This window comes from Colius striatus, chromosome 2 (assembly GCF_028858725.1).
Source record: "Colius striatus isolate bColStr4 chromosome 2, bColStr4.1.hap1, whole genome shotgun sequence".
NCBI classification, from domain to species: domain Eukaryota; kingdom Metazoa; phylum Chordata; class Aves; order Coliiformes; family Coliidae; genus Colius; species Colius striatus.
The window spans coordinates 84361476-84374805 of NC_084760.1; the positions used below are offsets into that span (position 1 = coordinate 84361476).

At 37.2% G+C, this 13330-nt stretch overlaps 1 protein-coding gene across 2 annotated transcripts in view; it reads left to right on the forward strand.

Annotated features, from left to right (window-relative positions):
* THADA (THADA armadillo repeat containing) overlaps nt 1-13330 on the forward strand; it is a 167090-nt gene that overhangs the window by 123713 nt on the left and 30047 nt on the right. For both annotated transcript variants that reach the window (XM_061991338.1, XM_061991337.1), the window contains 4 exons: nt 7767-8179; nt 8495-8616; nt 9974-10046; nt 12197-12341. In XM_061991338.1, the coding sequence (XP_061847322.1) occupies nt 7767-8179; nt 8495-8616; nt 9974-10046; nt 12197-12341 (753 nt within the window). The remainder of the gene's footprint in view (nt 1-7766; nt 8180-8494; nt 8617-9973; nt 10047-12196; nt 12342-13330) is intronic.

A 13330-nucleotide genomic window follows, 5' to 3' on the forward strand; every position in this document is an offset into this window, starting at 1 on the left:
AGATCTAGTATTATTTGATGAACTAATGTCTATTGTCAGCATTAATAATTGTTAATAATGTTCCGTAAATTGAATTTGTTCTTGCAGACCTCTTTGATATATTGTCTCCACAGTAACTGCTTTTATAGACTTGGAATCACAGATGTCCAGGACCTTTTCATTCTAATAGGTAGAACAATGCAGTCCTCTTCCAGAAGATTTTCTGGTACTATACTCTGCTAAAAGCAGTGAAGTTGCTCCTCCAGAAGTAAACCAGCACCAGAGTGAGTGGCGTAGGAGGAAGAAAATAACACTTGTAGGACATCTTAGGAGGGGGAAAATGCCTCAAAGTCCAGATGAGAATGTGTCAAGCCTTAGTTGTATTTAGAATTGCTTGCAAATTCACATGTTTTGGTCAGCAGGAGTTAGAAAGGGAGGTCTATGAAGCTATAGTGCTACAGATCCATGCATGCCTTTGAGGTTACACACTTTTCTGTGCACTCAGAGGTGAACTTTGCAAGAGGCAGAATTCCAGACAGACTATGCTGTGACACGGTGTTTTAATGGATAAGATTCCTTTGCTGAGTAAATGAACTTTTGATGGGACCCATCATAGACATTCCTGCATTCAAATCTTTAGATCCTGGAGATCAGTGTCTGAAGCTAAACAATAAAATGAGCATATTACTGTAGTCCTGCAGTGCTGGTAATACAGGAGCCGGAGCAGTATGTTGTCCTGCAAGCTCAGGGCTGGGATGCTCTGTCTCTGTAACAGATGGAGAATGCCAAAAGGCAAAGCGGTCACATTTTCCTTTTTTCCGTATGTCTCAGAACAGTTTTCTGAGTACTTTGTCAATTCATGAAGGGGACAATGGATGCAACTTTCTAAAATACACTTGACTAATAATAGGATATTTTACCTAGGATTGTGCTAAAAAAACCCTAAAACGGACACTTGTCAATAAGGTGTTATGTTCAGTCCATAAAGCCCATCAACATAAGTGAAATAGGATGTAGAACACAAGTCAGGGAAAAGATGAAATGCAAATTTGCTAAAGATAATCCTTCTGGGTTGTTCTCTTATCCTATATATATGCTGTCAGTATATATATCGTGTCTGATTTGTCCTGTTATCGAGTCTAGTGTCTTCAAAATTTAAGTTCGAGAAAGAGAAAACATTTAAACTGGACGTCAAATAGGATGAATCTGTGATCTAGGAGAAACTGCTGCTTGAAGTCTAACAGTCTAATCTGTCTTTCTACATTCGAGGTGGAAGAGATTAGAAAAGTTTTTGATACTAGTTAAACTCCACTGTTGTTGTCAGCAGTAGGAACAGTATTTAGATAATTAATCCTCTTCATAAATAGATTGTTTTGATATAAAAATGGAGCAGCCAGTATTCTATTCTTACTAAGATAATCTTACTTCCCTTGAGTTTTGCAAAAATAGACTTCCATTTTCTTATTGCCTCCCAAACAGCTAAACCTTTTGTAGATGTGGCTTAGTTAAGATTCTTAATTTCTGAATTCTCCTCATGAACAACAAAAACAGTTGCAAAAAACACTGTGCACTGCACAAATATGAGAGATCACAAATGTGGGCAATTGTGTACAACTGTCTACTAGTTTGCTCTCCAATGTAACAGAAGACTATGTTTTAAATAACAGATACTGTAAATACTATTCTCTTAGTTATACTTGTCCTTTTTTTAGAAGTTATAAAATGTATTGGTAGAAATAGTATGCATTACTGAACTTCTAGGTGCTTTGCATGAAAGCACAAATTGTTTTGTAACTAGAAATCTCTCCAATAATTTGTAGGACTTTTAAATAGCATTTGAAGGCAGTGTCCACTTATTCTTACTTATAGTGTACTTCTTACTCTTTCCTTTCTTGATAAGAAGCTAAGTGGGAACTAAAATATTTTTTTCTACAGGCCAACTTAAAAACTGATAATGTTTAAATGCTAAAAATTTGTCAAGGATAACTAGATTGGTCATTTTAACCATACTTTATTTTTTTTTTACCTTGATCCCTAAGTAGTAGAGCCAAACAGTTATTTGAAAAAATGCTGTCAGCTTGCTAATGCATGTTTTGGTTATTTGGTGTTGTTAACTTATACTTAACAAATTCCGTCTGAACAAATTGAAAGCAATTTTTGTTTATGATGTCAGAAATTATATAAACTTTGTGTGCCTGTATATTGACTGTGGCACTTGGCCAATGTTGTTTTTTGACTCAAGGAAAGTAAAGATGTAAAACATTTACAGAATCATCTAAATGGCCTATGCCTACTGACATTACATTACACAAGTCAAAAGGAAGCGTAGTTGAGTATTCTGTATTCTAGTTCAAAGCAGACAGGAGAATGAAGAAGTTGAGGCTGGGATTGCTGGAGGTCCAAGAGTCAGGGAGTGACTGGGAGTTGCACAAGCAGTAAAATGCCAGAGGCAGATGAAGAGAGGGATATGCTATGTAAAGGTGGGCCAAAGACAGCACAAAAGGAGTGTGAGACAGAAAGAAAAAGCAAATGAACTGAGGCTGAAAAGAGAAAGGAGCTGGAGGTGTGCAAGACCAGCAGACAGTCAAGGAAATGTCAGGTGTGGGACAAGGAAAGTAAAAGTGTTTTCAGAAAGATTGTGGTGACACAGTGAAAGAAGGAAGGGGGTTGTGGAGAGTAGAGCATGGTATTGCTGGGATGCTGTATTGAACAAGAGATATGGAAAGGTGTTACAGGAAATAAGTGATACTACCAGAGAGTGGATTTGATCATGTTTGTTAGTGTTAGTAGTTAAAATTCTGTCACCATGTTAAGATGGAGACTACTCATCCTCCTGAAATCTTGTTTGGAGTTCTCTTTCGATTCTAGCAAGTACTGCTGACCGACTTGCACTGTCTCCATGGGGTTTTATGGTTTTCTGTGAATGCAAAAATGGGGAAAACTCAGCGCTGTGCCAGAGAGAAGATCTGTCAGTCTCACTGTCCAGTTTGAATGATTTTTTTTCTTTTCTCCATTTTATTGCCTTTTAAAACTTTCCTTTATACCATACAAAATGCAATCAGATGCTTCTGTCCTCAACAATATATTATCCATGAGTTCTGTTAATCATGTTTGTAGCTTTCAATCGTATTGTGAGTACTGATGCTTAGTCTCTGATGTCAAAGATGTTGCACGTGTCTTCAAGAAGGATTTTTTTTTCTTTCTTTTCCTGATCAACAGTTATCTGACTTTCAGATTGTAATAAAATATGCTTTTCTGTTCTCTTTGGGTATTTCTCTATTTATCAGTGACTTCACCTAATCTACTTTTATTAAAAAGGGAAAATATAAAACAAAACACTTTTCCTTAATATTTGCCTGGGAAAGTCTCTTCTTGGTACTGATTACCTTTCAGCCTTCTCTCTGTTCATTTGAGCTCTTCAGATACCCTTGGATAGATGGTAGTTTGTGAGTGCAAAAAATTTTTACCTTTTCAGGTCTGCTAATTGCAAAGAATTTTAACCTCAGTCCATAAATAATTTAGACTTCTTGCAGGTCTTGGTGAATGATAATGAATATCTGGATTTGTGATGCTTGGACCCCCTTCCCATAACAGTCTACTGCAGACATGGCAGAGTTTGATTGCTGCTCTTAAAATTATTGTCTTGACTTTGCAGAGTGTCAGTAAGTTTTCTGACATCAACAATAATTTCTCCCCTTTTTCCCTTCTTTGTTCTTCTCTTCTGAAGCCTCTAGTAGAAAGATGGGAGGTGGCATGGATGCTTGAGTGTGACATACAGGATTTGATCTCAATATTTATCTGGAAGTGTGCAAATACTTAGATGTGTCATAATCACAGGAAAAAAAACCCCACACAATATGCACTTGATATGGAGAGTTGTCAAATTGGCAGTAACCTTAACAGCCAATTCTCCAAATCCAACAGAAATAGGTAATCGGTTCTGTACATCAGCTGTTGAGGCGATTAAACAAAGTTTAGGAATTCAAATTATTTGTTTCTTTTTAACATATCATACAACCTCTGAGATGAAAGACCAGCTGACCTGTCAATCAACTGACACCTTGTTAATCTCTGAGCAGGGAGGTTTTTCTGTCCTTACTATGTGTATTCCCCACTGGGAAGGAACAGAAAGGCAGGGCACAGGTGTTGGAGCTGGCTAAACTTTGAGGAATTTTGTAGCTAGAGATTCATCAGGTCTGCTAATTCCATTCCCCTCCCCTCCCTTCCCCTTTCTCAAATGATGAAAGCCCATTTAACTTCATATAACTGGCTATGAACACCAGTTGATCACAAATAGGATTAAAAAACAACCACTCAAACCTAGACAATGTGACGTAGGTGTTGTATGCATATCTCAACTTAGTGGACAAAAAGGGTTTGAGGAAGACTGTGGGATGTTCATGTAGTGTGTGGAGGGGAACTAAGTTGTTAAGATGTGTCCCTTCCTAGAAGAGAGACAAATTTCTTCCTTTCCCACAAATTAAGCAATCCTTAAGGAGGGGGGAAAAAAAATTAATCCACTTAATTCCCGGGGTCTTGTTCGCATCTGTCAGCATCCTGGACAAGACTGCTGTTTGCCAGGATGCTTGTTTGGTCAGACAAAAATTTGTTCTTCCTTCACACAGCAGCTGGTTGTTCAAACTGTACAGTGATTTTTTATGTTTGTACATACAAGTATGCCTTTACTGTATTTTCACAACAGATACAGACATTTACTTGGGGAACCAGTGTGGGTTTTTTGTTTAGTTTGATATTTTGATGTAAGCCAAAGGAAAGAGTTTACTTAAACAGAAGAGAAGACATTTACATGAAAGCCAGGAAAGATTTCTTAGGGATGAAGTTGAAAGCAGAAATATTTCTATGGCATTTTAGTAAGACGGAATTCTTTCCTTCTGTACATATTTGTGTGAAAAAAGTGTGTTGGAGAGCATGTGAAACACAAGATGAATGCAAAAGGATTTGCTCTGTAGTGTACTGAGGCTAAGCAAATATGCAGGCAGTCTTATTTTGCTGACAGCTTTTATGTTGAGACATGCAGTTTTAAAGAGACTTTCTGTAAAGAAGATGAGCCATGGCGTCTGGTCTTTCTTACATGGGAAAAACAGAAGTCATCCAGAAGGCTTCCAGACCAGAAGTATCTGATACATAAAGAAAAAGAGGATCTCTGACAGGCTATTGTATCGCAATCTCTGCAGACTAGTAGTTCTAGGAGTGAGTAACTCCACAACGTTTCTTTGTATGAGAATAATCTTCCCCTTCAAAGATGAAGACACGGGGTGAAGTTATGTTGGCCTTGCAAAATTCAAATGAAGGTTTACTGAACCAGATCTGAAGCTCCATACATGGCCCAGCTCCTGGAGTCAATGCAAGGGTCACCACTCTCTAATGTTAGGTTGCAGGCTCCAGCAGTGTTGACACCAACAAAATGGAAGACGCATTCCTTCTCTTCCTCTGGTGTCTATTCTGTTTGTCCACCTTATACCGCTTTCCCTTGCCTAGCCCTAGCACTTTCAGCCTTTCATCTTGTCAGTTTTCGTGTTACTGCTTCTATGATAGCTATACCTCAATAAAGCCATGTTGATAGGAAATAAAAACACTTCTCCTGCAGTATACTTAGAAATACATACTTGGTTTGAACAATTGAGCAGGTAGACTCACGTATTGCTGAAATGCAGCCGAGGAGGGAAACACGTAGGAAGATGAGAGGGTGCAGAGTTCCAGAACTGAATCTGTTTCTCTTTGCAAACTGAGGTGCTTGAACTTGAACCTTTTTCTTTCAGCTACCTGGGATTATTTCTGTTGTTAAACTGGTGGTGTCTGTGGAGTCAGACTGTGCAATAACTGGAATGAAGGCCTAATCCCTCTCCAAGGCAACCAGATGATTCGGAAATTAAGGAATTCTGACAGTTGGCTACTTCTTGTGTGATATAGGGGCATTAAGGCTATTTTACTATGATGCTGGTATATTGTTTGGAGGGGTTTTAGAAAATGTAACAATACAATATACAAGTTTGCATGTTAGGAGATGAAAGCCATCTGTGTCATCTGGACGATTACTCTGTGACATAGCTTTGCAATGATATTGGCAGTTTTTTTGCCTCCATCAAGTGCCTTCAGAAAAGAAACTGTTGTGAAAACAAAACTATTGCTTAGGTAATGTGTCAGAAAATGTCTTTTTTTTTCCCCAAATAACAAATTTGTTTTGAAGTTTGTCCAGAATTACTCAGAAAGTGTTTTTGCCTTATATGCTAGAGAGCATACAACCATGCCAAGTTTCTACGTAAATGTCAAACAAATTAAGATGGCTTTGAAAGAATTTGAATATGAAAGGGCAGTATATTTAATTGTAAATAGAAGGCTTAGGGAAATGTCTTCATGGGCAACAAAATTAATCCATATTTGTGTTGCAGCAATTTAATAGTAGTATTTGGACAGGCTTTTAGCAGTACTCAGTGCTCACTTAATTATAAATAGCGAAGTCATATGGCACTGAATTCTTGTCTTGTAGGTACAGAAGAAATCTGAGTCAGTTTTCTTTATTGTTTTTATTTACTTTGAATGCATTTTGACATTTAAAAAAAAAAATGTAAACTCCTAAGATCCTTAAACAGCAGTAGCAATATTGTTCTCTTCTGTGCATCTTCATAATTTTCCTTAGTTGTATTTTAATGTTGTGGGATACAGCATATTAATTTCCCTGCAGTACAAGCTATGCAGACATCTGAACCAGGCAAAAATCTTGGTTTCAATATTATAATATGATTCATTTCTAATGATGTTGGAGAAGAAGATTGAACTGAATGGACGTGAGGATTTCAGTCTATGTGTGTGAGAGGACTACTGATTTTTATTTTGTATTTCATTTATTGTCAACATTGACAGTTTTGCTAACACCCTCAGGCATCACAGATAGCAGCGATCTTTTTATTCACTCCAGGAGGTGGCCAAGCAATAACGAAGGTTCTTGGACTGTACTGTGCCATGTGGGCAGCTTGCACCAGTGTAAATGGCTGAAATGTTGTAATTCTTGTGCTGATACATAAGAGGGATTACAGTGCAGCTCCTTTTTATTTAGCTATGCTAGCTGTTTGAAGTTAATAGGCACAGGAAAAGCATACTGAATTTTTTAATTAGTAAATTCTTCAGACTGGTACATGCAGGACAGATCTACTTATGTACAAGGGACATCCTCATAACAGTAACCTTTTCTGAGTAAAGCTACTCAGTATTATCAGAGTGGCCCTGTCATTGTTTCTTCTGGTTTCAGTTGCTGGTGGGTAGGCTGACCAACTGGACTTTCTCCAGTCTGATCTCTATAATTTTGGAGATATTCTATCAAATATAGTATGATTGCATATTCGTATTTGGCGCTTTTTTTTGAGGTTTACAAAGCATGTACAATTGGCAAGGCTGTATTAGTAGCTTGATTTAACGACTTACCAAACAGCTACAATTGTCAAAGATGAAAGGCAACATGCAAAGGGTTGTAGCATTTTTTAAGTTGCTTGAGGCCTTCATCCCGTGTGTTGAACAACTTAGAGTTTTCAGGAAAGTTTATGTCCTTATTTCTCTCTGTTTAAATATGAATAAATATGATATGTGGGGACGTTGTCTTATAATCCAAAATCAGTTTAAAATCAAGATTTTTTTTTTAATTTTATGCCTGAATTTACCTTATGATACCTTTTGGGTACCTGATGTTTTTCAACTTTAGAATCACTTCATGGTTTGGAACAAATGGTAACGTCACCTGTTTGTCTCTTTACTTGGTTTTATTCTCATTTCAGGAATGCAATTGATTGAATTTTGGGAAGAGATGAATAGAGTTATTTCAGATTCTGATTTGATGTCAGGTATTCCCTACTCATCTGCAGTACCAGGACTCATACAGTATCTTCAGAGCATCACTAAACTTGTGATATCAGTGCTGTCGGTGACAGCAGGTCCTGACATCCAGAGCAGCAGCTCACCTGTTGGAAAGAAAGTAGCCAAGCCATCATTGTCAATAGCTCATCTCCTTCACTGTGAATTTTATGAGGTACGTCTGCTTGCTTTGGAAGCAGTACTGCTCTGGCTGAAGCAAATAAATTCCAAGCAGCTTGCAGAAGAAGGAGGAGGTGTATTGTCTTTACTCATTGATTTGGAAGGCACTCTTCTCGCAATGGCTCTGAAGGAAAGGAATCTCCAGTGTTTTTGCAAGGTAGTGTGTGATTTTATTGACAATTGATATATTTTCAGTAAATTATATTTCTGATTTTTAAAAATATGTTTCAAACATTCATAATGGTTTCTAAATAGTATGCGAGTGATTTTGTTTGGGGTTTTTTTTTACATTAAATAGGAGCTGTGCTGTATCAAATGTTCTTACATAAAAGCAAGAACTTCCTTTTCTTAGAGATGTCATGAGAGAACCTTTGTGTTCTTGGAGTGGTGTATAAGGCAGTGTTTTATTCATCTTACAGGTACACGTTCATGTTGAGATTGTCTGTAAATTGTTTGTGAATTGTGTGTGCAGGTGCTGGAAATTCTTTATAATATGGATCTCAGAAATGTGCTTCCAAAGACTGAATGCTCTATAAAAATGAATCCAAACGAGCTCTTAACCTGGAGTTTAAACACTGTAGAAATCTCCAACAGGTATGGTCTGTCATGCTCATTGAAATACATGTACTTTTAAAACTTGAAATGTTGAAGCATTAACATATTGGTTTTGGACCGTCTGTTGATATTAAAATCCATATTTCAGAAAAGTGAGTGTGGCTTATTTTAATAAAGAGAGCTCTTTATGAGAATTTTTCAGAGAAGGTAAACATGGATCTGAATTATTAAAAAGGCCCACAAGTCATACTGGCAAGCACCCTGTATATGTCCAGTAATACAGTTTCTGAAATGAGAAGTTACTCTGGCTGTCCGTTGGTTGCTGGTGAGCATAGCTCTTCATAAATGGTAATTGGGAATTACATAGAATTAGTGGTCCAAACATACACTCATTCACTCTGAATCTGCCATTCATCCTATCCTGGTTTATCTGCAGGTAGTTTGTAGAAAGAGTGACAGATTAGATTCAATTTGTTGGATTAGCAGAAGTGCTTAACCCTAATCTGTAGGGTTTGCATGCCTTATTCAGACTGTAAAGTCAGCAGAAAGCACTGAAGATTTGGAGCTAGTTTGTATTTCATGCAGAATTAGAAGCTGTATCCATCCATTTGTAATGGACAGACAGGGTTAAAGTGTCCACACTCTAAGGTCAAGACCATCCTGTTTCTAATAGTTTTAAGCCATATAAACATTGCACCCCATTGTAACCAATGTAGAATATTTAGGGTAGAGCAGCGTTTTATAGCTGTGCACATTTACTGATAATTTGCTCTGCATTCTTCAAGTTAAATGATGATATGGAGTGTTTATTTCTGGAATGAAAAAAGATACTTGTGGTAAAATAACACTGACTGATGCTGTTAGAGGGAAATAGCTGAAGTAGCAGACCTTACTGTACAGGTGTTGCCATTCCTTGTGGTGCGACGAGCCCTTCCAGGAGTCACAGTGCCATGCATCATGTCCTTAGACCCTGCTGGGCTGTGTGGAGGCTTGGGAGAGATGGCAGTTGGCATATTATGCACTAGTAACATTTCTAGAAGCTATAGAAGAGATGCTCCTGGAGCCTAACACTAGCTTGAAAAAATGCTTTTGTTTATCATCTAAAATAATCTCTGGTTTGTTTGACTTGGCTTTCATTTTCAAATGTGTTTTTCTATGGGAAGTATGCAGGTAGAAAATAAACACAAGAGGTGAAAATAAGAGTGTATTGTGTTTTCATATCAACTGAAAACTAACATCAAGATCTGTAATTTAAAAGTTTCAAGTGCTCAGCTTGAAAAATACCCATTGATGATAATCAGGAATGATTCAGAGCTGGCTGGGTTTTTTTCTGGTAGAGATGAAAAGATGGCAGAAATAGCTACTTTTTCATGTGTTCTTTACCTTTTTTTCTCAGCACTGAAATTCAAAGCATATCTCTCAAGTTTGCTTCAAAGTTGGTTATCCACCTTTTGCAGAACCATCAGCAGGTAAGGGAAATGGAGCTGCTTAACAGTTTTGTAATTCTGGAGTTTTTCATGATAGAAGTAATGCAGTGTCTTTTAGATAGATGCCCCAAGTTTGTGTTTTCCTGTGTCATTGCACCTTTTCTGGTGTTGTGTCTTCCTCTCTGAATACACTGCCACATTCTGCAGGGATACCATCTCAGTATATCCCTCTCAAAGTCACTTCAAGATAAATACATAAGTACATTTTTCTGATGGTTTAATTTCAGCTTCTGAGAGCATCCAAAATAGTCACTGTAATGTGGCAAAAAAATTCCTGTGGTGATAAACAAATGTAACCCAGTCCATTTACTCAAGTGCAACTTTGTTGTGGTTTCTGATTGCTGAGAAGCCACCAGGAGAACAGATCTGAGGGGAAGGCATGGAGCTGAAGCGGTGGTTAGGTGCAGTTCCCTTTCTCGCTGTGGGCAGTGTGACCTTGTCAATTCTCAGACAGAAATCACTGTCTGAGCACACCAGCCTGTTGTCTACATGGAGTTTCTCATTGAATTTCCTCTTAAAATTAGTTTTTAAAACATCAGAGTAAATATAATAACCCTTGTAAAATTCAGAACTTTGTGTTCCCTGTTCCTGTTTATAGACTATTTAATCTAGATTTATACCAGCACAAATTACGGGCTCAGATTTCTTTTGATTTTAATTTGGCAGTTTGTGATGTCACATATGTATGCAAAGAACAGTGCTAAGGCAGCTTTTAGCGCTAGACAATTTTAATTTTCTTTGTGTTTTCAAAGATACACAAACCCACTTAATAGATTTTTAAAAATAAAGTTCTCATGACCTGTTTTAAAATGAGGAGGTTTATTCCTCATGTAGCTGTACTTGTCTGCCCTTTAACTCACCTTTTCATTGGTTCTTTTTTTTCTCACCGTATTTGGTTGTTCTGTTTTTCACTTCCTTTAATTAAAAATAAGTTGAAAAGGAAAGAAGGGAGGAAAAAAAAATTAGTTGCACATATTTACCTCAAGTGTCTCCAGGACAATCTGATTCTGCATTTCCTGTTCTTCTGTGTCTTAGGTCCCAATCTGTTTGGTTTTGTTTGGTTTGGTTTATTTTTTCATTCTGGAGCTTGCTTCTAATTGCTGTAACGTGCTTGGCTTGTGACTGTGCCAAGATGCCTTCTCCTGCAGTTTGCACGTTCTGTTCACTACCTGTGCTTGAGGTTCCTGTACCTTGACTAACCCACCATGCTCCTGAGTGTGACATCCAAGCTCCTTCTTGCTCACTTATGGCAGTTAGGACTTTCTCTTCCCAGTTATGGCCAAGCTATCCCAATGGAGGTCAGAGTTACAAGTCTTGGATGCACAATTTGAGTTACGGGTAAAATGCACCTTATTTCTTTCCACAAAAAATCTAATAGCCCTCACTACGTGGCAGAAAGAGTCAAAGCTTTGTCCCAGTATTACCAAGTCATAGTTTTCTTAGCATATTTCTGAGGACTAAATATTTTCCAGAAGATGGCATCTGGATTTTATTTGAACCAGGAAGTTTCTCTTTCCTATTATTTTTTCTAATTCTTCATGATTTAGGATAACAAGCTTTGCTGTGTATCAGCCAACATGGAGATTCCTTCAATGCTGTGAATGCACATGCTGCCAGAAAAGGGATCTCAGCAGTCTTATTAAAAAAAAATTGCATCCCCAGTAGCTGCAGAGGAGACAGAGCTGTATTCACCCATTTACCAAAGCCTAAGAATGATACTATGATTCTTATGTTCTTAGTCATTTTTCCAGATGTCTGTATATGTCTACATCTAGGATACTTCTGAGAATTGCTTCTCTTTGTTATATAGTCCAGCATAGTTGTCTTTGGTTTGCATGTTTAGAACTTAGGACTCAAAAGATATGCTTTGACTTGTGTGATCATTGAGTCTGGTGTGAAGGGGCAGCAAGAAAATTGCCTATGAATACTGCTGTTGCTAAAAGAAGTCTCCCATCCTAACTGTCTGTGACAGAGTAAGCTAACTTTTGAATGGACCTAAGGTGTACACCACCTTGTAAAAACCCACATGTTTACTGAGAAGTAGTATCCCTTCTGCAGTTCATTGTTGAATGTGGTGATAAGTGATAGTGCTGGATTATACAGCATATTTCTCTCATATTCTGTGCCTTCAGATTACAGAAGAAGTCCTGAAAAAATGGGTTGGGCTAATAGTTCATTTTTGTGGAGATGAGCAAGAGACAGAGATGCTATTAGCAGCTGCTGAAGTTCTTAAGAGTATAGCGTCGTTCCTTCTGATCAACGAGAAACTCATTCTTGGTGAGTAGTTGGATCATTGATTTTCTGGATCTTTTTAGAATAAACCCATTAACACATGACTTACAAGGTACTGTATACATATATATGTACACACAGTCAAAACATGTAATTACATCAAATGTTTGTTTGTTTTTTTAAAGTAATAAGATTCATTTACTAAACATATAGACCTTTTAAAATTCTGATACAGAAAGCACATGTGCAGAGCCTCTTGTGTTACCCCCACAGAAGGAGGACATGAGATACTGTTATGTCTCCAGGCTCACTATACATTGCGGTACAGATTTACTGGCTTTCAGTTCCTCTCTGACTTGAATCTTTCTGAAATAGTCTCTTGATGATGGGGATATATTTTAGTTTAACACCGAGTGTAACAAAGCTCTGTTGGCTAAATGTTAAAAGGTTCAATATCGAAAACAGAGACATTCTACTATGAGCATGTTTAATAATTGAATCACATTATACCTCCCAGACATAATAATTATTTTTTAAAGTTAATATTAGACTGTCTCTTTAGAAAAAAACCCCTACACAGCCATATTCAACAATATATTACTTAATGAGAGATACAGCTAAGTGAAACTCTCTGGTCTGATGTGCAGAAGACCTTGGTTTGGTTTTTTTTTTGTTTTAGCAGGTTTTTTTTTTCTCCTGCTGTCTTTAGACAGAGAATAAGAGGTTTTTGTGACTAAAGGGCCAAGAGATATGTACAAATAGGTAATGATAAAGAAATTATTTTGCATCCTGAACAAGACAGGCAGCTTTAAATACTTTTAGTTTCTGGAATATTTTATTCCATTGTAGTTATTTAAACGTTTTTAGTTTGAGTAGCTGAAGGCTTTGTATATGTACTAGATAAAATTTTTGTATCTAGTACAGATTTTGGTATTTTTCTTAAATTGTAGATAGCACTGTTTTTAAAAAGTCAACTATTTATTTTCAGATATGTCTTTTAAGAGATATTGATGATATTTAACAGAGCTAATTCC